This window comes from Cheilinus undulatus, linkage group 6 (assembly GCF_018320785.1).
Source record: "Cheilinus undulatus linkage group 6, ASM1832078v1, whole genome shotgun sequence".
Taxonomy (NCBI): domain Eukaryota; kingdom Metazoa; phylum Chordata; class Actinopteri; order Labriformes; family Labridae; genus Cheilinus; species Cheilinus undulatus.
Genome location: NC_054870.1, coordinates 2,564,617 through 2,591,261, shown reverse-complemented (window position 1 = coordinate 2,591,261; position 26,645 = coordinate 2,564,617). Strand labels below are relative to the sequence as shown.

Sequence of the window (26,645 nt, the reverse complement as noted above, 5' to 3'; positions counted from 1 at the left end):
GGCCCTGAGAGTCTGTGATGAGATCCTCAGAGTCTGTGTTGTGGTCCTCAGAGTCTGTGATGTGGTCCTCAGAGTCTGTGATGGTGTCCTCAGAGTCTGTGATGTGGTCCTCAGAGTCTGTGATGTGGTCCTCAGAGTCTGTGATGTGGTCCTCAGAGTCTGTGATGAGATCCTCAGAGTTTGTGATGTGGCCCTCAGAGTCTGTGATGTGGTCCTCAGAGTCTGTGATGTGGTCCTCAGAGTCTGTGATGAGATCCTCAGAGTCTGTGATGAGATCCTCAGAGTCTGTGATGGTGTCCTCAGAGTCTGCGATGTGGTCCTCAGAGTCTGTGATGAGATCCTCAGAGTTTGTGATGTGGTCCTCAGAGTCTGTGATGGTGTCCTCAGAGTCTGTGATGTGGTCCTCAGAGTCTGTGATGTGGTCCTCAGAGTCTGTGATGAGATCCTCAGAGTCTGTGATGAGATCCTCAGAGTCTGTGATGGTGTCCTCAGAGTCTGCGATGTGGTCCTCAGAGTCTGCGATGAGATCCTCAGAGTCTGTGATGTGGTCCTCAGAGTCTGTGATGGTGTCCTCAGAGTCAGTGATGAGGTCCTCAGAGTCTGTGATGTGGTCCTCAGAGTCAGTGATGAGGCCCTCAGAGTCTGTGATGTGGCCCTCAGAGTCTGCGATGTGGTCCTCAGAGTCTGTGATGTGCTCCTCAGAGTCTGCGATGAGGTCCTCAGAGTCTGTGATGTGGTCCTCTGAGTCTGTAATGAGATCCTCAGAGTCTGTGATGTGGTCCTCAGAGTCTGTGTTGTGGTCCTCAGAGTCTGTGATGTGGTCCTCAGAGTCTGTGATGGTGTCCTCAGAGTCTGTGATGTGGTCCTCAGAGTCTGTGATGTGGTCCTCAGAGTCTGTGATGTGGTCCTCAGAGTCTGTGATGAGATCCTCAGAGTTTGTGATGTGGCCCTCAGAGTCTGTGATGTGGTCCTCAGAGTCTGTGATGTGGTCCTCAGAGTCTGTGATGAGATCCTCAGAGTCTGTGATGAGATCCTCAGAGTCTGTGATGGTGTCCTCAGAGTCTGCGATGTGGTCCTCAGAGTCTGTGATGAGATCCTCAGAGTCTGTGATGTGGTCCTCAGAGTCTGTGATGTGGTCCTCAGAGTCTGTGATGTGGTCCTCAGAGTCTGTGATGTGGTCCTCAGAGTCTGTGATGAGATCCTCAGAGTCTGTGATGAGATCCTCAGAGTCTGTGATGGTGTCCTCAGAGTCTGTGATGTGGTCCTCAGAGTCTGTGTTGTGGTCCTCAGAGTCTGTGATGTGGTCCTCAGAGTCTGTGATGTGGTCCTCAGAGTCTGTGATGAGGTCCTCAGAGTCTGTGATGTGGTCCTCAGAGTCAGTGATGAGGCCCTCAGAGTCTGTGATGTGGCCCTCAGAGTCTGCGATGTGGTCCTCAGAGTCTGTGATGTGCTCCTCAGAGTCTGCGATGAGGTCCTCAGAGTCTGTGATGTGGTCCTCTGAGTCTGTAATGAGATCCTCAGAGTCTGTGATGTGGTCCTCAGAGTCAGTGTTGTGGTCCTCAGAGTCTTAGATGTGGTCCTCAGAGTCTGTGATGTGGTACTCAGAGTCTGTGATGTGGTCCTCAGAGTCTGTGATGTGGCCCTCTGAGTCTGTGATGTGGTCCTCAAAATCTGTGATGGTGTCCTCAGAGTCTGTGATGTGGCCCTCAGAGTCTGTGATGTGGTCCTCAGAGTCTGTGATGTGGTCCTCAAAATCTGTGATGGTGTCCTCAGAGTCTGTGATGTGGTCCTCAGAGTCTGTGAAGAGGCCCTGAGAGTCTGTGATGAGATCCTCAGAGTCTGTGTTGTGGTCCTCAGAGTCTGTGATGTGGTCCTCAGAGTCTGTGATGTGGTCCTGAGAGTCTGTGATGAGGTCCTCAGAGTCTATGATGAGGCCCTAAGAGTCTGTGATGGGGCCCTCAGAGTCTGTGAAGAGGCCCTGAGAGTCTGTGATGAGATCCTCAGAGTCTGTGTTGTGGTCCTCAGAGTCTGTGATGTGGCCCTCTGAGTCTGTGATGTGGTCCTCAAAATCTGTGATGGTGTCCTCAGAGTCTGTGATGTGGCCCTCAGAGTCTGCGATGTGGTCCTCAGAGTCTGTGATGTGCTCCTCAGAGTCTGCGATGAGGTCCTCAGAGTCTGTGATGTGGTCCTCAGAGTCTGTGATGGGATCCTCAGAGTATGTGATGGGGTCCTCAGAGTCTGTAATGAGATCCTCAGAGTCTGTGATGTGGTCCTCAGAGTCAGTGATGAGGTCCTCAGAGTCTTAGATGTGGTCCTCAGAGTCTGTGATGTGGCCCTCTGAGTCTGTGTCAAAGCCCTCAGAGTCTGTGATGTGGTCCTTAGAGTCTGTGATGTGGTCCTCACAGTCTGTGATGTGGTCCTCAGAGTCTGTGATGTGGTCCTCAGAGTCTGTGATGAGATCCTCAGAGTCTGTGCTGTGTTCCTCAGAGTCTGTGATGTGGTCCTGAGAGTCTGTGATGAGATCCTCAGAGTCTGTGTTGTGGTCCTCAGAGTCTGTGATGTGGTCCTCAGAGTCTGTGATGGTGTCCTCAGAGTCTGTGATGTGGTCCTCAGAGTCTGTGATGTGGTCCTCAGAGTCTGTGATGTGGTCCTCAGAGTCTGTGATGAGATCCTCAGAGTTTGTGATGTGGCCCTCAGAGTCTGTGATGTGGTCCTCAGAGTCTGTGATGTGGTCCTCAGAGTCTGTGATGAGATCCTCAGAGTCTGTGATGAGATCCTCAGAGTCTGTGATGGTGTCCTCAGAGTCTGTGATGTGGTCCTCAGAGTCTGTGATGAGATCCTCAGAGTTTGTGATGTGGTCCTCAGAGTCTGTGATGGTGTCCTCAGAGTCTGTGATGTGGTCCTCAGAGTCTGTGATGTGGTCCTCAGAGTCTGTGATGAGATCCTCAGAGTCTGTGATGAGATCCTCAGAGTCTGTGATGGTGTCCTCAGAGTCTGCGATGTGGTCCTCAGAGTCTGTGATGAGATCCTCAGAGTCTGTGATGTGGTCCTCAGAGTCTGTGATGGTGTCCTCAGAGTCAGTGATGAGGTCCTCAGAGTCTGTGATGTGGTCCTCAGAGTCTGTGATGAGGCCCTCAGAGTCTGTGATGTGGCCCTCAGAGTCTGCGATGTGGTCCTCAGAGTCTTTGATGTGCTCCTCAGAGTCTGTAATGAGGTCCTCAGAGTCTGTGATGTGGTCCTCAGAGTCTGTGATGGGATCCTCAGAGTATGTGATGGGGTCCTCAGAGTCTGTAATGAGATCCTCAGAGTCTGTGATGTGGTCCTCAGAGTCAGTGTTGTGGTCCTCAGAGTCTTAGATGTGGTCCTCAGAGTCTGTGATGTGGTACTCAGAGTCTGTGATGTGGTCCTCAGAGTCTGTGATGTGGCCCTCTGAGTCTGTGATGTGGTCCTCAAAATCTGTGATGGTGTCCTCAGAGTCTGTGATGTGGCCCTCAGAGTCTGTGATGTGGTCCTCAGAGTCTGTGATGTGGTCCTCAAAATCTGTGATGGTGTCCTCAGAGTCTGTGATGTGGTCCTCAGAGTCTGTGAAGGGGCCCTGAGAGTCTGTGATGAGATCCTCAGAGTCTGTGTTTTGGTCCTCAGAGTCTGTGATGTGGTCCTCAGAGTCTGTGATGTGGTCCTGAGAGTCTGTGATGAGGTCCTCAGAGTCTATGATGAGGCCCTAAGAGTCTGTGATGGGGCCCTCAGAGTCTGTGATGAGGTCCTAAGAGTCTGTGATGTGGTCCTCAGAGTCTGTGATGTGGTCCTCAGAGTCTGTGATGTGGTCCTGAGAGTCTGTGATGAGGTCCTCAGAGTCTATGATGAGGCCCTCAGAGTCTGTGATGGGACCCTCAGAGTCTGTGATGAGGTTCTAAGAGTCTGTGATGTGGTCCTCAGAGTCTATGATGGTTCCCTCAGAGTCTGTGATGGTGTCCTCAGAGTCTGTGATGAAGTCCTCAGAGTCTGTGATGTGGTCCTCAGAGTCTGTGATGTGATCCTCAGATTCTGTGATGTGGTCCTCAAAGTCTGTGATGTGGTCCTCAGAGTCTATGATGAGGCCCTCAGAATCTGTATTTGGGCCCTCAGAGTCTGTGATGGTGTCCTCAGAGTCTGTGAATAGGCCCTGAGAGTCTGTGATGACATCCTCAGAGTCTGTGATGGTGTCCTCAGAGTCTGTGAATAGGCCCTGAGAGTCTGTGATGACATCCTCAGAGTCTGTGATGTGGTCCTCAGAGTCTGTGATGTGGTCCTCAGAGTCTGCTATGAGGTCCTCAGAGTCTGTGATGTGGTCCTCAGAGTCTGTGATGTGGTCCTCAGAGTCTGCAATGAGGTCCTCAGAGTCTGTGATTTGGTCCTCAGAGTCTGTGATGTGGTCCTCAGAGTCTGTGCTGAGGTCGTCAGACCTTATTGACCTCATTGACCTCATTGAAAGTCACATTCATCAGTTAGTTTCCTACACTTACAAAGTAGGTATTAATTGTCAAACTTAATTTTCATTCTTTAGTTTTTGTCTGCATACTTTCTTTGATTTTATTTGCATTTTTTGCCCCTTTTTTTCCATTTCTTGCCCCTTTTGGCCCATTTTGGCACTCTTATCCCTATTGGCCTCTTTTCACCAGTTTTTGCCTCTTTTATCCTGCTTTTTGCAGTTTGCAAATTTTTCCCTGTTTTTCCATTTTTGCTTCTTTAAGCTGCCTTTTGCCATTAAATGTCATGTTTTTCCCATTTATGCTGATCTTTGCTCTTGCCCATTTTAGTCCCTTTTCAATCATTTTTTGCCAAGTTTTTTTTTTTGTGTGGTTTTCTCTCCATTTTTGTCCTCTTCACCCAGATTCTGCCGCATTGTTGCAGCTTTCTGAGCAGTTTTTCCAGCTTAAACTTATTTTTAGTGCTCCTTTAGCCCATTTCTTTCACCACTTTTTTCACCACTTTTTCACCACTTAGACTGTGGATCATGCAAAGGTATTTTTGAACAATTTGGCTCTTATGTTGAGCATGGTTGAGTAACACTGGTATACAGTATTGGCTCTCAGTCTATCCTTGTACCGGGAAACTTGTACCGACTGAAGATTCGTTAAGAATAAAAAAGAACCGACTCTTTTTTGCTGAGTGATGTAAAATGATCCGGATCACTAAAAAGGGCCCAAAATCCCATCACCTCAGCACGCGCAGTTGTTAGCAGTGGTGTGTCACATGACTTTTCCAGCAGTTTTTCCCAAGTTATGACCGTGAGGACTCTGGACAGATGTGACTCAGTGTCCGATCCGCGGTTCCTTTAATGTTTGTGGGACTTATTGACGTTGTATAAGTGTACGTCATTTTTGCGTAACCGTCCTGCCAAAATGAAGCTAAACACATGCTCACATTGACGGGACTTAGACCCTGAATAATGTCACTGTGGACATTACTAAACTAGCTCTGTGTTGACACGCGTCAAACAGCCCTGGCTCTCTGTGTATGGCGAAAAACAATCCATGGATTTTCAACAACTTTGCACCTTTGAGACTTTTAAACAGCTGTGGAATCACTACGGATATGGAGGAAACTTTGAGGAATTGATTGAACGGGAGTTTAAGCGAATAAAAGGTAATGGATGTGATGGGACATCGGCAGTAGCTCTGAGAAATATCATCTTACATGGCTGCCCTTTGTGCGTAAACAGGAACAACATACCTGGATCATGCTGCAGCTACTCTCTACCCAGAGTCTCTGATCAGGGACTACTGCCAGGATATTTCCAGCAATGTGTACGGTGAGAGACGTCGAAATAAAGTATTATTTTCATGTCTGTATTTATTCTTATTTTGTCATAAAATCATTTAAGCGTTATCTGTCCCAACAGGAAACCCTCACAGCCATAACCCCAGCAGTAGATTGACACATGACACCGTGGAGAGGGTCAGATACAGGTAAAGTCTATCACAAGCCTTTATAAGGGGCCCATGTGAGTCCTTTGAATAGCACTTTGCTGAATCAAATAAGTAAAAACAGCACATTTTCTTACAGGGTATTGCAGCATTTTAACGTGACCCCTGAGGAGTACTCTGTGATTTTTACTTCGGGTTGTACAGCAGCTCTCAAATTAGTGGCTGAGAGCTTTCCCTGGAGCCCACAGACTCAGAGTGACGTGGGGAGTCACTTCTGTTACCTCACTGACAGTCATACTTCTGTAGTTGGCATTAGAGGATTGACCTCTGGACGGGGGGTTGTTACCATGCCTGTCTCTCCACAGGAAGTGGAAAGCAGGGCAAAGGAAGCAGCTCCAGGTGAAGATGTGTCTTGCCAGACGGCACACCTTTTCTGCTACCCAGCACAGAGCAACTTCTCTGGGCTGAAATATCCCCTGAGCCATGTGAAAGGCATCCAGGCGAGACGCCTTTACCCAGCGTGTGTCCACCAAGGCCGATGGTTTGTGCTGCTCGATGCAGCCTCTCATGTCAGCTGTTCCCCTCTAAACTTACAGGACTGCCCTGCTGACTTCATTCCCATTTCCTTCTACAAGATGTTTGGCTTCCCTACAGGTCTGGGGGCGCTTCTTGTCCACAAAAATGCAGCAGGAATACTAAAAAAGACTTACTTTGGAGGAGGCACAGCAGCAGCGTACCTTTCTGGAGAGGATTTTTATGTACAGGCTTTGAACATCTCTGACAGGTATGGTATGCTCGTATGACCCTGTCACATCCTACATTTACCCTACAGTCACAGGTGTACTGTAGCTCCTTGCATCCTTCTTTCTAAAAACAATGCTTTCTCTAGTCTGAATGTATTACTTACTCTTGAAAAACACTGATCAGTTCATGACATACAGTGCTTAACAAATCCAGTAGACCACCCTAGCCCTAACCAAAGTCAGGTTTATGCCACAGCTGCCCTAAAATAACAGCATTGGTAATTGCCAAAATAATTTTTTATGTTTCTGCAATGGTTAATACACCAATATGTAGAAGCTCTTTGACCCAAATGATATTTTTAATGCTAAAATAGAATTATTATTGTTATCCATGAATTTTCAAATTCACTGATTTACAAAAAACTGAAAAAAAAGTAAAGCACATTAATATTTCTTGATTAATATGTCAAATTATAGTTATTTACTTGAATTCCTGAACAGAAATATTAGTTTTAGTGGTTGAATGTTATGCTTGATTAATTTCTGACTTCTCAGAGAAGTCCAGTGAGCTGGCTCAAATTTGGGTGAATTCAGTTTGAAATTCCTCATTCCTGTTCAAAATGGGAAAACACGGAGAGCTCACTGAAAATTAAAGAGTCCGCATTAAAGCACTTCATGATGCTGGATGGTCTCTGAGACAAATAATAAATAATAAATTTGTTAAGTACTGTACATCAGGTTGTTCTACTTTGTTGGATGTATTTTAATTTTATATTTATGCATCTTAAACCCTAAAAATGTCAAGTGGCACAACAGTAAATGCTGTTTAAATTTGGACATTCAAATAAGAATGCTTGGGCATGATTTTACGAGAACAAAACATATCAAAATTTATAAGTATACAGGTGCATCTCAAAAAATTAGAATATAGTGAAAAAGTTCAACATTTTTTGTCACTCTTTTCTGAAAGTGAAACCCATATATTATACAGACTTGTTACACATAGAGTGAAATTTTTCAAGCCTTTATTTCTTGAAATGTTGATGATTATGGCTTACAGATAAGAAAACCCAAAGTTCAGTGTCTCAAAAATTAGAATATTCATAACATCAATATAAAAAGGTTGTTTTAAACAGAAATGTCAGGCTTCTGAAAAGTATGTTCATTTCTATGCACTCAATACTCGGTTGGACCTCCTTTTGCATCAATTACTGCATCAATGCGGCCTTCAGGTCATCTGCATTGTCTGGTCTGGTGTCTCTCATCTTCCTCTTGACAATACCCCATAGATTTTCTCTCTATCAAAGCAACCTGGGCTTCCATTACACCTGAACAGTGCCAGAGACTGATCGCCTCCATTGCATTGATGCAGTAATTCATGCAAAAGGAGGTCCAACCAAGTATTGATGGCATAGAAATGAACATACTTTTCAGAAGCCTGACATTTTTGTTTAAAATATCCTTTTTTTATTGATCTTATGTAATATTCTAATTTTTTGAGACACTGAACTTTGGGTATTCTTATCTGTAAGTCAGAATCATCAACATTTCAAGAAATAAAGGCTTGAAAAATTTCACTCTATGTGTAACAAGTCTGTATAATATATGGGTTTCACTTTCAGAAGAGTGACAAAAAATGTTGAACTTTTTCATGACATTCTAATTTTTTGAGATGCACCTGTAAAGCCAGTAAAGTCATAAAAAAAACGTTTGTCCCTGAATTTACAAGTTCTTAAATGTCAGGGTGGCACAACCATAACCCTAGGTATCTTATTTTGAAATGAAGTGAAACTGATTGTTGCATAACTTTCCATTTATCTAAGTCCAGCTGACACTAATGGCAGGGAAATAGTTGGAAACATTTATTTTCAGTCACAGACTGGTGGGTACACTTTCACTGTTTATTTATTTGACCAATTAACTCTTGATTTTATTCTCACTACATATTAACCCCGTCTTACCCCCAGATGCATGAATACATCAAATAAACTTATTTTGTTAAATCAACAATTAAAAAAAAAATATCGGATCTTGTTGGTTATCATCAGGAGTTGGAAGTTATTGGATATCAGTTCAAAAAAATACTTATCATGTATCACTAATCAAAATCATGATTAATTGAATGCTTGACCTTGATTATGATTAATGAATGATTATTCCACCCCAAACCTTCTACTCTGTTTGTTCTGTTTTGTTTTTGTTTTTTTTTTTAAATCAAACTTTCCAAAAAAGTAGAAAATTGCAAACAAACAACTTGCATTTCTTGTTCACAAAAATAAATTATTTTCATACTGTTGTATAAAAAGTAGAAAGTAACTCTGCTGCTCACATTGCACAGTCAGCTCCGTTTTTCAGTTTTAGTGGACTGGGTGGGGATGAGTGCAAGACTAGTACTTCTTCTTCTCTTAGGTTTACAGTAGGCTACATGTCTCGCAACACCTGGCTACCTATCCCATTGCTTCACAGCCAGTAGTTTGTTTTTAAGAGGGTGATGCATTAGTAGGGAGAGAGATTACAAGGGAAAAAAAATGAAATAATTGACACAGCAGGTTTATGTTGGTTATAGGCTCTAAATGTGGGTTTTGATCATTTTTCGATTGATAACAATAATAATAATAATAATAAAATTTTATTCATAACGCACTTTATATTTAGAAACAAATCTCAAAGTGCAACAAATAGGTGCATAAGGGTAAAAGCCTTAAATAGAATAAAAGCAGGATTAAAATAAAGTCATAAAAGAATAGCACAAAGCAGGAATAAAAACAGTTTAAAAAAACACCAGAGGTCTGCTAAGTCCAAAGTCCGAGAGGGTGGGATCTAGAGGGAGGGTGGCTAGAGTCTGTTAGTCGGTGAATGCTTTTTGAAAGAGGAAGGTTTTGAGCTGTTTTCTGAAAGATTCGACTGTCCGTGGAGCTTTTATGTGGTCGGGGAGGGTGTTCCAGAGGTGGGGTGTGGAGGAGCAGAAGGCACAGTCCCCCATCATGCAGAGCTTAGTTCTGGGTGTGAGGAAGCAGTTTGAGTTGCTGGATCGGAGGTGTCTTGAGGGTGTTTGGGGGGTTAACAGTTCTTTGAGATATGATGGGACATTGCCATAGATGCGCTGGTGGGTGAGGAGGGAGACACCGGCTCAAATCTCAGTTCATTGATTGGACTTCAGGAGTGCTAACTCCTGACATTAGCTCTTTTTAAAGTCATTAGCTTAAGGGTTCACTTTATGTTTCTATCAGCACTGGGAATGTTTCATGGCTGTGTTCAATAAAGACTTTACATATTATAGTTGTTTGTGTGATAATAGGTCAAAGCACATTGTGTTTGTCTGTACTTGTGACTTAGATGCAGATCAGATCACATCTGATGACCACTCAATGCACTTGATTATTTCAAAGGGTTCACATACTTTTTTCCTGCCACCGTATCTTGCGCCCTTAGCTGGTGTATTTCATCCTCTCACTTGGAGATTTAACAGCCCTCACCTTCCACCTCCTCTTGACTCTTCCACATCCTGGTGAAGACCCTGTGTTGTCAAAGCTGGCCTGCTTTTTTCCTTCCTTTTAAAGATCGTACCTTAAATGATCATACCACATCCCTGGCCCTTTTAAGAATGTCTGAAGATAGCCCCATGGCCTCTCTCCTACCTTAGATTACATTTTTTATCTTCAAGAGCACCTGGTGTTACCTGGCATTTACCGGCCTCCAACGACAGCACCTTGTTTTCATCTTTTGACTGCAATGCTTTCTTGCTCCCCGATATAGATTTGAAGATGGAACTGTGTCTTTCTTGGACATCATTGCAGTAAATCATGGTTTTGATGCCCTTTACAGGGTCACAGGTACTGTAACAAAGCATGCTGATTCAAAGGAAGTTATCAAAACAGTGATTTAAAAGGGGAAAAGAAAATATGGATGTTGTTGATAAAGATAATCTTCCCCAGGTTAACATCAAAATAACTCCTGTTTACATCTGTTTTTGCCTTCAGGGGGCATGCACAGCATCCAACAGCATACATTTGGCTTAGCACGCTACACTTACATGCTGCTGTCAAGTCTTTGCCATGGCAACGGGAGACCGGTGGCGCTGATATACACTGAAGGCCAGTTTGACAGTCCAAGCACACAGGGTGCTGTCCTCAACTTCAACCTCATGGATTCTCATGGACAAATAATTGGATACTCTCAGGTGCATTCAATAAATACTGTTCTGCACCTGTCTTATTAGGGCATGTTTATGCATAGGCAGAGCTGCTGAATATTAAAAACAATTCCTCTTTTCCCCCTCAGGTGGACCGAATGGCGAGTCTTTACAACATTCATGTGAGAACAGGCTGCTTCTGCAACACCGGGGCCTGTCAGTCCTTCCTCGGCATCTCTGACCAGCAAATGAAGAGAAATCTGCAGGTGAGTGATCCTTGGATGAAAGTTACCCCAAAGTCTGAATGCATCTGTAGAATAAAAACATTTCTTCCTTCTACTCAAGGCTGGCCATGTCTGCGGGGACAGCATCGACCTGGTAGACGGCCAGCCAACCGGATCTATTCGAGTGTCTTTTGGCTACATGTCAACATTTGAAGACTGTCAAAAGTTCCTGAACTTTGTTGCTGAGTGTTTCATAGAGAAGCCAGTCACAGTGGACCAAAACAGACTAGAGAAGCTAAAAGCAGTCACAGCACATGAAGGCTCATTTGGAGACCATCAAGTTAAAATCCCCAATGGAGGAAGATGTGAAATGGATGAGAAAGAGAAGCCTTTGGAAGCATCGCTGAGGGGATGTGGACACAAAGAATCTAACAGCACCGGGGGAACTTACTCTCTGACCAACATCTACATCTATCCCATCAAATCATGTGGAGCATATGAGGTTTGACAAGTACCCACACTTTTTTTCCAGTCATATTTTCTGTCTCTTTTAGTTCCTACCCTGTCATTTTTTCTGATTTCATTTTGTGCCGTCCTTTATGCAGGTCCACCACTGGCCAGTAGGACCGCTGGGTTTACTGTATGACAGAGGCTGGATGGTGGTGAATAGAAACGGTGTGTGCCTGAGTCAGAAGAGAGAGCAGCGTTTATGTCTCATTCACCCACAAGTCCACCTGCCCTCAAACAAATTGCTCCTGCAAGCTTCAGGTCAGACAGTCTGCCAGTTGCTCTCTGAAAATAAACAGTGCCTTACCAAAGAAATGCCCATCACTTGATTTCTGCTATAAATTCTCTTTGTTACAGGATTTTTTCTTATTGCCCTGCAGGGATGGAGACAATTTCTGTTCCCCTGGAAAAAGGCACTCAAATGCAGACATGTCATCAAGTGTGTCAGAGTAAAGTTTGTGGTGACAGGTGAGCTGGCAAAGGAAAAGCATCTTGAAAACAGCAGCTGCAGGAAATGCTTCCCCACATATGTCACGTTTTTATTTTGTCATATCGATGCAGCGTCTCACTTCGGTGTCCTTGCTGTTCTAAAATGAATTGCATTAAAAGGCACCTGGTTCTCCCTGCTTTTCTGCAGTAATTCCAATTCTTTATTTTCCATTTGTCTTAGAAGAAAATACAACCAATAAGCTAAGACTTTGTGAATCTGTTTATATTCCTGTGTGATAAGTCCTACGTTTGGAAACAGCTTTTCGTCTAGTGATCTTGGATAAGTTATTGCACCAAATAGTAAGCAGCAGCCTCTGTAGATTTCCCTTGGGGCCCCCTGAACATAATCCTCCTCTTTCCTCCAGGGTGGAGACTGTCGACTGTGGAGATGAGGCTGCATCGTGGCTTTCAGACTTTCTTGGACAGCCATGCCGCCTGATAAGACTAAATCCTGATTTTACCCGGGAAATGAAGAAGAGGCCTAGTGGAGGTACCTACATAACCATTTCAACTGTTTAACCTTGCCATGGTTCTTTAGTTTATAATTTTCAACTTTGTCAGAAATCTTTTGTTTTCAGCTTCATTTACAGTGTGTAGACTCTCTGCACTTAACTATCTATATTCATTTAAAAGTGATCATTCCTATGTTATAAATACCTTAATTGAGGTTTAAGTTCTCAGATATTTCCTAAAGTTTTCAAAGACGGCGAAGTTATTAATTTTTAATCATTTTAACGTAATATGTCTTATTATGGAGGTTGCCATAGGTTGCAATATCAAGTGGCCAAACTAACTCCTGTTACGTGCAAACCCCCACACTCTGCAGTTCCAGTGAGTTAAAACCAATCGGCAACCTCCGGCGCTAAAAAATAAAGCCAATGCGAAAGTGCAAAAAATTGCTATACCACGACTGTCCACTTGAGGCTGGCTGCAGGAAAACCGGAAGTTCCGTCTGCACACATGTTAAACAGTTTTGAGTACAGCCTGGTTCAAAACACCAAACATGTCTCATTAGCTAGTGTCTTATTGTGCTCCCACTGTACGGGGGATGAATTTTTTTGTACCACGATCGTTTGGATTATATTTAGGATAAACCTCACTTCACGCTGATTGGTGCGTCTCATTTGATTGACAGATAGCTCGGCAGGCGGAGGCTCCGTTCCTGTCAACCGGAATGCTAGCTAGCAGGCTGACAGGAAGTTGCGCTTAGTGGGCGGGCCGTTAGGTTGATCCAAAGTTCGCTTGAGACCGCGATTTCAATATGTAAGCATCCACGGATTGGCTTCAAAAGCCGTTTTACTCCACCTATTGTAAGCAGACCACTGACGTCACACGGGGTTTGTCCAATTCTTTCTACAGTCTATGGTTAAAACCAGCGCCACCCACCTACACAGCCTCCTGCTCTATACTGCTTCTGGTTTTGGACTCAAAATGGCACCTCATAAGGCAAATTTTCTAAACAGAGAACAGACTTTCTTTCATTCATTAATTTCTCATAATGAGAGAGAAATGCCCCAAGTGCTCTTCTGCAGTCGTGCTGAAAGCGACGCCACAGCGCATGTGTATCCTTGAATATGGAGATGGGACAAAGTTCCAGAAGGACAACCATCACTGCAGCTCTCCACCGAGCTGGGCAGAGTGGCTAGATGGAAGCCTCTCCTCAGTGCAAAGCATGTGAAAGCTGACTAAGAGTTTGCAAAACTGCATGTAAGAGCAAATATAAAATTTATCATGACCAAAATTAGTCTCCTAAAAAAAATCAATAGCTTCATAATATGCAATAAAACACATCCCTCACTGCTGTCTCACGTGCAAACGTCAGGTGAAAAAGCAAGTATGTCTAAACCGTGCAGAGGATGCTTAAAAGTGCTTGTTCTATCAAAGTTATGTATTTAGAAATATGTAGGAGTGCATGTACAAAGTGACGCACTAATGTCCAGTGACCTCCTGTTAATCCAACAGCATTTGCACTTCTCAGTTTAGTAGCTTTCTCTGTCTAAGGAAACCCTGTGAAAGGAATAAAGAGACTTTCTCATGAAACTGCTCTTGGTTATGCTCCTAGTTAACTTTTTATTTTGTTTTAAGAGAAAGATAATTTGCCTCCTGTTTTGGTCAAAATAAGTACTTCTGAATCACTAGAAGCACAGAGACATTACAGTGAGCAGTAGCTTAACTGCAGGGCACCTAAAAATGACAAAATAACATTTTATTAATGCAGTTTGGAGAAACTAAACACGTGTAAATTTTAGACCTTACAAAGAAAATATTGTGTGTTTTTTTTTTTATGTCTTTTCTTTCAAACATGGTAGGTAGTAGCTCCATCTGTTTTATAAATCCAGCTCAGTTTTTTAATACGATTTTGTTTTTCTCAGTTGAAGAAGCTCTGTTTTAAATGTCATGAGTCTCCCAAAATAGCCCTACTTTTAGTCCCGGGTACAAGACATGCTCTCTAAACAAGGCATTTTAACGTGAATCATCCTGACTGCTAATAAAAAGTGCTTATCCTAATGTTTGAAGGCAGGTTTTCCATAAAATATTTTCATTCTCCAGACATAAGCAAATGAGATCCTAAAGACATCAGATGGATTATTCTGTTGGCCTTTAGGAAGTTTTCCTCTGAGCCCCTAAAATCTAACACAACTGTTTACGCTGTCCTAACAGTTCTCCTCATAATGAGTCAATAGAGTGTGTATGCGTTCGCCTTTAATTTCATTGATTGCATTTGATGGTGAATGCCGTCAATGAGCGGCACAGATTCTCAGTAGTCACATGTCCTGCCTCAGTATGATGAAAAATCTGTTTTTTAACTGCATAAGCCAATTCCCTCGTTGATTATTTATAAATCAAATTTAATTTAATCAAACAGAATTCTTTCAAAGGGGAAATAAGTCTGTTTATGATGGAACAATCTAATCTCAAGCTCTGTTAATTTTCTCTTCGTTTAAAAAAATGTTTCTAACTTGGAGCTTTCCCCATAAACACAGAATGACAGATGTTCAGTAATACACTCACTGATCATTTAATTAAGTATACCTGTTCAACTGCTTAGTAACACAAATATCTGTTCATCCAGTCGCATAGCTGAAACCAGAGCATGTAGGCATGTGGACATGGTCAAGGCGATGTGCTGAAGTTCAAACTGGGCATCAGAATGGGGAAGAAAGGTGATTAAAATCAGTACTTCTCAACTGGCCTGGCCTCAGGACCCACCAATATCTTTGATGAAAAATCGTGACCAGAATTTGCAAAAAAATTCAACAAAAATACATAAAAATATTGCACTTAAGATAATTGATGAAAAAGAATTTATGATAGGAAGAAGAGGCAGGACAAAACTGGCATGTTTTATAACCTGTACCCATGATTGCCTGTAAATTCCAGCCAATTTACCAGAGATCTGTAGAAATTACTTCTTATTGCAAGAAAAGGAGATAAATGGGTTGATAAAACATTTAAACTAACCCATTATCACAATAAAACAGAGTAAAATAAATAGTATGGTTGCTTGCTCTTCATTGACTTTTGCCACCATTTTTTCCAGACCCACCAGCTGAGAACCACTGGTTTAAATGATGTTGAACTCTCTGTGGTTGGTGGTGCCAAATAGGTTGGTCTGTTTCAGTAACCACCGATCTAGTGGCCAAGGCTGTCCACAGACTTAAAGAGGTTTTAGCCAGTTGGAAAAGCAGTGGGGTCGGAGGCATGAGTGCCCCTGCATCCCACACTCAGTCTGTCAGACAGGCGTCTTCCTCATGAATGTAATGGTTTTAGTGGAGATGAGTGCTTCTGCAGAAAAGCATTTCACAACTTTTTGGTCAAACGATTTTGTGCCAACAATAGGAAAAGGTATCCAGCTGTGATTAAGTGACTGTTGGCTGTTTGGCTGACACTCAGCACCTGTGGAACACTCCGACAATCAACCCTAGGGTTTGTAGAAACAGGCTAAATAAGAGAAAAATATCCAGGGAGCAGCAGTTCTCTGGCCCAAAAATTCTTGTTGATGGCAAAGGCCAGAGGAGAATGGCCTGACTGGCTGAAAATATTTACAAACATGTCTGCAGGGAGGTCCTTAAGGTTACCATAGTGCCATTTACTGCACTTTCAAGAAGTACATTTATTTTCAAAAAAGGAAAAACTTTTTTAATTTTAAGTTTTTAAAATGATATAAAAACTTAAGGTTTACTTTTTATGCTGCTTAATATTTTATGTTTTTAGTTTAAGATACACACTTCAAAACTATCATTATTCTCTGCACTTTCCTTGATAACCAAGGGAGTCGTCTCATGATTTATGTATAATATTTAAATCATGAATTGAATTATTGTCTAGTACAATTGCAGTCACATATTATGTGGACTAGAGCTGGGCAAATGAGACAAAATCACAATATGGCCTGCTGCAATTTTCAAATGGCAAAAGGTGCAATATTTCTTGAACCTGAAACTTGTGACAAAATACCAGTTTAAATTTTTTTTTTTGCAGCAGAGATGTTATGCGTTACATATCATGAAATCATTTTAATGGCATATTTTAGAATAGTGTAAAAAAAATCCCACTTTCTTCATGTTTGCATGTTTTTCTTGTTAAATATAAGAACTACATTTAAATAATCAATCACTTTTATACAACAGTTCAGGCAAAATGCGTGTTAAAGTGCCCTCTTGGGAGGCAAAAAGCGCGTTAAAGTGCCCTCTTGGGAGGCAAAAAGCGCGTTAAAGTGCCCTCTTGGGAGGCAAAACGCGCGTTAAAGTGCCCTCTTGGGAGGCAAAAAGCGCGTTAAAGTGCCCTCTTGGGAGGCAAAAATATTAAAGTGCCCTCTTGGGAGGCAAAAATATTAAAGTGTCCTCTTGGGAGGCAAAAATATTAAAGTGCCCTCTTGGGAGGCAAAACGTGTGCTAAAGTGCCCTCTTGGAAGGCAAAACGCATGTTAAAGTGCCCCCTTGGGAGGCAAAAAGTGCTTTAAAGTGCCCTCTTGGGAAGTAAAACGCATGTTAAAGTGCCCCCTTGGGAGGCAAAAAGCGTGTTAAAGTGACCTCTTTGGGAGGCAAAAAGTGCTTTAAAGTGCCCTCTTGGGAAGTAAAACGCGTGTTAAAGTGTCCTCTTGGGAGGCAAAACGTGTGCTAGAGTGCTCTCTCGGGAGGCAAAACATGTGCTAAATTGCCCTCTTGGGAGGCAAAACGTGTGTTAAAGTGCCCCCTTGGGAGGCAAAAAGCGTGTTAAAGTGACCTCTTGGGAGGCAAAACGCGTGCTAAAGTGCTCTCTCAGGAGGCAAAACATGTGCTAAAGTGCCCTCTTGGGAAGTAAAACGCGTGTTAAAGTGTCCTCTTGGGAGGCAAAACGTGTGCTAGAGTGCTCTCTCGGGAGGCAAAACATGTGCTAAAGTGCCCTCTTGGGAGGCAAAACACGTGCTAAAGTGCCCTCTTGGGAGGCAAAAAGCGTGTTAAAGTGACCTCTTGGGAGGCAAAATGCGTGTTTAAGTCCCCTCTTGGGAGGCAAAACGTGTGCTAAAGTGCTCTCTCAGGAGGCAAAACATGTGCTAAAGTGCCCTCTTGGGAGGCAAAACGTGTGCTAAAGTGCCCTTGAGAGCCAAACGTGTGCTAAAGTTCTCTCTTTAGAGCCAAAACACACGCTAAAGTGCCCTCTTGGGAGGCAAAACGTGCACTTAAGTGTCCTCTTAGGAGGCAAAATGTGTGTTGAAGTGCCCTAGAGAGCCAAAACACACGCTAAAGTGCCCTCTTGGGAGCCAAAACATGTGATAAAGTGCCCTCCTGGTTGGCAAAACACACTAAACTGCTCACTTGGGTGGAAAAAACACACTAAATTCCAGAACACCATTAGGACCAAGAAATACTATGAAACATTACTGTTGCAGTGACTTTTATGTTGGGCCTTTTTTAAACTATATTGAGCCAGAACTATATCTCACAGAACCAGTTTGGATTATCTGGTGCTTATATTGTGTTAAAATGCACTAAAATACAGGAAATGGCATCTACTTAATAGAAAATGTCCTGGTGGAAGACCCCCAGACCCCCTAGGGATTTATTTATTTATTTCTGTGTGTTCTTCACAGTCCAGCGTTGAATCTACACAGTTCTTGTGGATGCCAATCCTAACTACCAACTAACTTGAGTAGTCTGTCTAGTTAGTCTGTTTAAGGCTATATACTGTGCCACTTGTATAACATATAAACATGTCTAAAGTGCCCTTGAAAACACGCAAAACTTAGTGCTCTCTTCAGTGGCAAGAACCCGCTGTATGTGCCCTTTTTTTTCCTTTTTGCCCCTGCCCCTGAAAAAGTCGGTGCATGCCACTGCCCATAGGTAAAATAGTCAGCTGATGACATACTGTTCCTACGTGAACTTACAGTTCTCCCGTGATCTCTTCCTGCTGATCAGGGCTGTGCACCGTGGTGCATCACTCTAGACTCTCTTCCATTGGGCGAGGTTGCTCGCCTTCGGTTGGACCAAATCCATGGCGCTCTGGTGCACAGCACAGTTGTCCTATGTGGAAACTGCGGGTTAAACTCAAGGGTTCAAACAATTTTGTCCACATGTGTAAGAACCAAGCGGCAACCTCCGGTCCTGAAAAATGAAGCCAATGCAGAAGTGCAAAAAAATTGCAATATGGCGAGTGTCCACTTGAGGCAGGAACCCCGGAAGTCACATACACAACACATGTTAAAAAGCTGTTTATTACACTAGAAACAAACTGGTTTACAGCCTGGTTCAAAAAACCAAACATGTCACTTTAGCTATTGTCTTCATGAGCGCACATTGTACGGGGAGGGGGGTGAAGTATTTTGTACCATGATTATATTTAGGAAAAACCTCATATTGGCACATCTCATTTGATTGACAGATAGCTGGACAGGCTGACCTGTCAACCAGAAGCCTAGCTTTAGTGATAGCTTAGCTGGCAGGAAGTCGAGCTGAGTGGGCGGGCTCTTGTCTGCCATTGAGACAGCGATTTCAATAGCTGCGACTGATTGGCTCCAAAAGCTGTTTGAGTCTGCACATTGTTTCAAACAGCTGACGTCAGACAGACTCTGAAGTCAATTCAGAGTCCAAAACCTGCCAGACACCAACAACCCGACACATTCAAAGTCCCTTAAATCAGTGGTTCTCAACTTGCCCGGCCTCAGGATCCACCACTCTGTCTTTCCACAGATCATGACCCAAGTCTTCAAAAAATTTCAACAACGCATGTTTAGTTAATTGAATATTTTGCAGTTTGGAGCATGACTGGACAAAAAGACCTGATATAAAAAAAAAAAAAAAAAGAGACAAAACTGCCAAATTTGACACCTTTTTCCCCATCATTAAGTGTCAATTTTTACCAATTTTCCAGAAAACTTGTGAAATAACTTCATTGTCATGGGAAAAGTAGCCATTAATTGTGAGAAGAGAAGATGAAGTAGTTGAAATATTGATTAAACATTTAAATTTACCCAACTTCAGAGTAAAACAGGGTGCAATAAAAGGTATCAATGCATGTCCAAAATGCTCCACTACCCACTTTTGGATCCCGACCCACCAGTTGGGAACCACTGCCTTTAATCATCTTTTTTCCCCACTCTGATGCTTGGTTTGAATTGAAGCGCGTCCTCATGGCCAATAAGTAGTTTAACTAGTGAACCTAAGTATTATTTTGGTGAGTGGACATTTTTAGGACCATTTTAGGACTCATTATATGCTTAAATATACAGATTGATATTTCTGCTTAGATTATTACACAGTTGTGTGAAGGTTTTATTCACATTGTTCACTTCTTACTCTGGTATGTACATTGTAGAGTGCACATTTTGATCAACATTGACAGATTTTTTCTTATCTCCATAGTGATGTTAAATGTTTTTTCCCAAATAGAATTTGCTGGTATAATATGGAGCTTTTCCATTCTAGCTGCCACCTCCACATCTCTGTCCCTGGTGAACGAGGCTCAGTATCTCATGATCAACCGTGCCAGCGTGGAGCTCATTCAGAAGCTAATGAGCAGCAGGTTTGAACACAGGATGTGTTTTTAACGTCATACAATGCTTCAGTAAGAACAACATGCCTGTAAATTTATTTTACAGGGCATAATTTACAGAGTGGGACTAAATGACATACAATTTCCACATTCTGCTTCTCAGGCAGGAAGATTCTGAGGGTGATCAGCTCCTCGACACACAGAATGTCATTAGCCGCTTCCGAGCCAATTTAGTCATTGCTGGAGTCGAACCATTCGAGGAGGATAATTGGTCTCACTTGATTATTGGCAACACTCCATTTGTGGTGAGCTCAGGCTTTGAGATAGATGGTAAAGTCTTCAAATGCAAAGAAAGCTGATTCCTCTGAACTGTTGGTGTTTCCTGTGTGATAATCTAAAGGTAACGGGTCAGTGTGGAAGATGCCAGATGGTTGGAGTAGACCAGGAAACCGGGACCAGAACAAAAGAGCCGCTATTGTCTCTGTCAACGTACCGCACCGGGAAGGTGGGTCTAAAAAAATGTGTGCATCTTTATGAAGATTGTACTACCACAATTCCAAAAAAGTTGGGGCATTGTATAACATGTTAACAAAAACAGAGTGCATTGATTTTCAAATCTCGTAAACACATTTTATTCACAATAGAAAACAAACAACAGGACACATTTAATAAAGAATGTTAGCTCATTTTGAATTTGGTGGCAGCAACATGTCTCAAAAAGTAGGGTCAGGGCAACACCAGGCTGGAAAAGTAAGTCATAACAATGAAAAACACCTGCAGGAGCGTTTACAACTAATGAGGTTAATTATCAACAGGTTGGTAACATGACTGGGTATAAAAGGAGCACTTTAGAGAGGCAGAGTCTCTCAGACGTTAATATGGGCAAAGCTTCACCAATCTGCAAAAAACTGTCTAAAAATTGTGAAACAATTCTAAAAAAATGTTCCCCAGCATTAAAGTGCAAAGATTTTGAATATTCCACCATCTACAGTCCATAATATCATTTAAATATATTTAGGGAATCTAGAGAAAGCTCTGCGAGCAGGGGACAAGGCTGAACGTCAGTATTGGATGTTTGTGATCTGCATCAAATGCGGTCATGGTTCTGTACTTGAAACCACTGCATGTGCTCAGGAACACTCCCAGAAACCTTTAGCTGTGGTTACACAAGCAAGTTTTAACGATTCAATCAAGCCCCACATGGAGACAAATTCAGGATTATAGACAAAGCTTTTTTGTCTTATTGGTGTTTTGGGAGGACGTAAACGCTACTTTTTGAAACCGGGTTCCAGAGTGAACATATCTGTTAAAGCTTACAGTTTCATCTCCGTGCAGACAGCCAACCGCATCTCTCTTGAAACGATTGCGTGGATAGCACATTTCGCTGTGCCATCCACTGGGCCAAAGTTCATTTAAAATTGACTTGTTATGCACCTGTCTTGGGGGAAGGTACCTAACATAATATTTTTAGAAGAGCAAATATTTTTCCCAGTCCCCAAACTAACAGGCAGGTTCTAAGGATAAAGTTTAACACAGTTTATTTACAATAATTTAAATTAAACAGGTCACTCAATTTAAATTCAAACAAAAGACTGGATCCAAACTAAGGAGGCAGTCTAGCTCTCAAAAGTAAAATTTATCCAAAAAACACAATTACCAGAAAGGGACTAGCTAGGACTACAAAACAAACTCAAAGTTAAGGTTAAACTATAATCTTTGGAGTCTGGGATCAAACAAAGAGGTGCTGCTGTCAGTGAGGCTCCCTGTCAACTTTAGGCTGCCTTATTTTAAAGATGTAAAAAGCAAACCAGTGCCACGTCTCCTTGCTGCCACCCTATCAACCAATTACACCACACCACCTGGAGAAAACAAAGATCCACTCACACAACAGATTGCACACTCACTCGCAAGCACACGGGACGAACAAAAGACTCTCACATAGAACAACACAAAGATCCATACAACAACAGAGCACTCACTCCCACACAAAAGAGCAACACAAAATACAAAACACAGTAATACAGTAATCAAACACAATACAGCCACAGCTGTAACAAGACTGGAGCAAACTGGAAAACTGTTCTGTGGTCAGATTAATCAAAATTTGAAGTTCTTTTTCTTCTCTTCCGTGGAAACCGTGGATGCTGTGTCCTGTGAATTACAGTGGACAGGGACCATCCACCTCAGATATTTCAGTAAGACAATACTAAACCACATACCACATCCATCACAACAGCATGGCTTCACAGGAGAAGAGTCTGGGCGCTGAGCTGGCCTGCCAGGAGTCCAGAGCTTTCACTGATAGAAAACATTTGGTGCTTTGTCACCCAAATCCGGCAAAGAATACCCAGGGCAGCTAGAATCCTTCATCAGACAAGAATGGGACAGCAGTCTTCTACAAAAATTCCAGAAACTGATCTCCTTGCTTCCCAGATGTTTACAGACTGTTGTAAAAAAAAAAAAGAGGGGACGCTACACAATGATGAATATGACCCCATCCCTACTTTTTAGAGATGTGCTGCTCCCATCAAAATCGAAATGAGCAAATATTTTTCATGAAATGGTAAAATGTTTCAGTTTCAACATCTGATATGTTGTTTATTATCTGTTGTGAATAAAATATGGTTTATGAGATTTGAAAATCACCGCATTCTGTTTTTATTCACATTTTACACAGTGCCCCAACTTTTTTGGAAGCAGGATTGTAATTAGATGTATATGGTAAGTGTTTGCAGCTGTGAGTGATTGAAGTGCATTGGCATGAAAAGGTTAATCACTGTCTGTTATCTGATGAATTTGTAGGTGACATTTGGCGTGTACCTGAGCCATCAGCTTCCTGAGAGCCGCACTACACCAAGCGTCCTCTCTACTGGTTCTCTAATACAGCCAAAGCAGCATCTTCCTTGAAGAAGCCATCTATGACATCTTTTTTATTCATTAAGCTGAGGCTGATTTGTCTTAGATGGTCATTTCTGCTCTGCATATTCCAAAGATCATCTGTCAAACACTGCTGGAAGTTTCTATGGATGCTGCTCTTTCATTTGTCAGTGCAGCCCTGGCTCTTTTTTCTCTCTCAAATGTCCTTGTCATATCAGAGAATTCATTTTTTAATCTATTCAAGTCTGTTTTGATAGAAAATGGATGAGATTCTGAATTTTCCCCAATGGCTAGGCTCTTGAAATGAATGGTGTATAGTAGATGTGACATATTTCATGACATAATAATTTGAATGTTTTGCTGATTTTTGCTCCAAAACATGCCCGGCTTGATGTAATAATCAAGCTAATGTTAACCTTCCAAACAGTTCATCCTCTGTTTATTCCCATGGAGGGTAATAGTGCTATTTATTCTGAACAATCAGCACCGTAAGTGCTGCCACAAATCTGAAGCATTTTGCTCCCTGTAATGGAAAGAGCACACTCTGCTCAGTATATGGTCCCAGTATGGTGCAGACATTAATTTTTTAACTTGGAAAAAGCCATAATTCGATATTTCTTCAGAAGCTGCAGTATTTATTGGAATTGACATTTACATTTGTGATCAGCTGGTCTTTAAAGGTCTGGTAGAAAAGCTGCCCCTCTAAATTGCTTATTAATGGGGTTATAGGAAGGCTGCTGTGTGTTTTGAGGTTGTGGGCTGCTTTCCAGTACTGTACACAAGCCAGAAGTCAAGGGTTCAGGGGTTTTAATAAGTAATTCTAAACTAATACAATGAAACACACAGAAGGCCTTATTAACATCTTGCATATGTGACACAGGGCCTGTCTGCAAAGCCAAGCCTTTATTTGTGCTGGCATTGTTGACACACTAGACTAACTATTCCATATTTTCATTGCATGGATATGCAGATTCATCTAAAAAATTAAAATAGCATGAAAAAGTTCATTTTTTCCTGTGATTTCATTCAAAAATTAAACTTACATATGTTTTTTAACTTAATCTCACAAAGTGAAATATTTCCAGACTTTTTAAAATCTTGGTTACAGTGTACAGCTCATGAAAATCAAAAATCCACTATCTCAAATATTGGAATATCATTTATTCATGTGTCATGGAGGCAGTCAGTCTGTGGTCCTGCTGGGGTGTTACGAAGTCCCAGTCACTTGGGTAGCAGCCTTCAGCTTATCTGGATTGTTGAGTCTGGGGTCCCTCATCTTCCAGAGATCCTCTATGGGGGTCAGGTCAGACCAGTTGGCTGGCCAATCAAACCCAGTAATGCCGTGGTCAGTAATCCAGTTTCTGGTAGTTTTAGCTCTACTGTAGGCAGGGGAAAAGGAAATCAGTATGTCTATAAAGCTTCTCAGCAGATGGAAGCATGGAGGGCTCTAAAATCTCCTAGATAGCTTTGTAGATGGCTTACAGATGGCTGACAACATGGACTCTGGACTTGATAAAATACAGTGGACCAATAGTAGCAGTCACGGCACCCCAAACCATCACTGACTGTGGAGACGAGCAACACTGGACTTAAAGCACTTTGGATTCTGAGCTTCTCAGATTTTCCTCCAGACTCTGGGACCTTGATTTACTTCCATCTGTGAACAGGACTTTGAACCACTGACACCACAACAGACCGGTTCTTTTTCTCATTAGATGATGTCTGTAGTTCCCCACTAAGAACAGGACACTTTTAGTCCATTTCCTGGCCCCGTCTGTGTGGTGGATCTTGATCCACTGACTCAGTCTCACTCCTTGTGAAGCTCCTCTAAGTTCTTAAATCTGCTTTGTTTGACAACCCTCTGAAGGCTGAGCTCATCCTGTTGCTTGTGCTCCTTTTCTTACCACACTTTTACCTTTTGGTCAGCTTTCCATGAATCTGCTTTGATACGGCCTCTAAGAACAGCCTGACCTGTAGCAGTGACCCCTCTGTGGCTTACCCTCCTTGTAAAGGGTGTCAGTGATCGTCTAATGGACAGTAGTCCAGTCAGCAGTCTTCTCCATGATTGTTGTTGTGTTTACTGAACCAGTGAGAGAATGAAGGCTCAGGAAACCTTTGTAAATTGGAATTTTCCACAATATTCTTATATTTTCGGAATGTGGATTTTTTAAAAGCCACAAGCCATAAGCATCGAAATTAAAACAAAAAAGTCTTGAAATATTTCACTGGGAAAAGGAGAGCTTTTTTCATGATATTCAATTTTTTAAGCTGCACCTGCATTTCACATTAATTTGAAAAGCTCCTATAGAAAGCATTTGGGAAAGGCAGGACTTTTCAAAAATACTTAAAAGGTGAATAGTTTAACGTTCAAGCGACAAGACAAAACTAGAAAAGCACTCAGAGAGCGCAGACCTCCGCCATCAGCCCTATCTCCAGATCACTTCCAAAATCTAATTTGCCGATTACTCCCTCCCCAGTGGGGTGGAGACACGGTGAGGCAAACCATTGGCTTCGCTACATGTGGACTGTCATGGCGGAAGCACCCATAGTCTCACCGGTTGACTGGAAGTCATGGCAGGGGGTGAATATTTCTCTATTCTTCCCAGCATTGTGAGTATTCTCGCTACAATTCAATGTCTTTCTCTCTGTTATGCTGCGACTTGTCTCCTCGACCGGGCGTCTGTCTTTGTAACCCTATAAACTCCAAAACTTTGACTAAGTTACTCATGTCCGCCATCTCCTGGTGTAAAGTGGTAATAGCGCAGACCTCTGCCATTAGCTCTATCTCCCAATAGTACAGAATCATTCAAAAAATTCCTGGATCCAGACAGTGATCCGGATCAGTCCCAAAATCTAATCAGTTCTTCCTTATGCCATTTCTGACATTTCCTAAAACTTCCATCAAAATCCGTCCATGACTTTTTGAGTTGTGTTGCTAACAAACAAACAAACAAACCCACCCGATCACATAACCTCACTGGCAGAGGTAATAAGATTGCATGCATGCGCAGCATCAGTACGAACCCCTACCCCACAGGCAAACATTGCTGTAATCAATGAGCAGTGCAGCTTGATATGTATAAAACTCATGCTGAGGCTGGTCAGCCGAAGAGCTGAAACATCTTTCATTGTGGCTCTTTGCTGTTGTTTTAATGAAGACATGGTTGAGATCTGATTTGATAGTTACTGCAGAGGTGGCCAGCTTATTCTCACCCGTAAAGATCACAAACTCATGCTGAAGCAAGTCGAGAGAAGAGCTGAAACATCTTTTCCTTCATTTAAAGCTTTCAGTTTGGCTCTTCAATCTTGTTTTGATAAAGAAACGTGGCACAAACCTGACAAAACTGCCTCTGTTGGTCATCAGAGCTAATTGCTCTGTTAGCAGCCATTGGAAATACCAACTCACTGCAACAACACCAATCCCCCTTAACTTTCACAAACTCATGCTGAAGCAGCTCTGCAGAAGAGCTGAGATGCTTTTTTGTCATGAGTAGTTTGCTCTATTTTATAAAGAAGCTTTTCAAGCTGGACTTTCCTTATTACAGATGTGTGCAGACAATCCATCTGCTTTTCAAGGTTAGCACTCATCTTCAGCACAAATTCACTTTAAGTCTAGTGTTTTCAGCAGCCTGATCAGAAACCTGCCCATGTTGTCAGATGTTTTTGTTGCCATGCCCACGGCATTCTCAGTTGAAAAGGTAAACTTTTGCAACAGCGCTGTGATCATCCGTGTCACTTCTCCTTCATTGTCCAATCCAGATCGATAATATCAGTTTTGTCAGCAGCAAGTGTTCTG

The 26,645-nt window shown here is 42.4% G+C and overlaps 1 protein-coding gene across 4 annotated transcripts; it reads left to right on the top strand.

Annotated features, from left to right (window-relative positions):
• Positions 1-5,267: 5,267 nt before the first annotated feature.
• Positions 5,268-25,339, top strand: mocos (molybdenum cofactor sulfurase). 4 transcript variants are annotated; one of them, XM_041790202.1, is made up of 16 exons: positions 5,268-5,625; positions 5,702-5,791; positions 5,882-5,948; positions 6,046-6,690; positions 10,406-10,482; positions 10,630-10,829; positions 10,931-11,047; positions 11,127-11,507; positions 11,611-11,773; positions 11,893-11,980; positions 12,367-12,491; positions 19,906-20,002; positions 20,136-20,277; positions 20,373-20,477; positions 22,650-22,693; positions 22,775-22,864. In XM_041790202.1, the coding sequence occupies exons 1-16, from the start codon at positions 5,514-5,516 to the stop codon at positions 22,776-22,778; spliced, it is 2,457 nt and encodes an 818-aa protein (XP_041646136.1). In that variant the 5' UTR covers positions 5,268-5,513; the 3' UTR covers positions 22,779-22,864. The 4 variants fall into 4 exon arrangements, 3 of the variants coding, with proteins under 3 accessions (XP_041646136.1, XP_041646133.1, XP_041646134.1); XM_041790199.1 differs by lacking the exon at positions 22,650-22,693 and having other exon boundaries at positions 22,775-25,339; XM_041790200.1 differs by lacking the exons at positions 22,650-22,693; positions 22,775-22,864 and adding an exon at positions 22,137-22,480.
• The last annotated feature ends 1,306 nt before the right edge of the window (positions 25,340-26,645 follow it).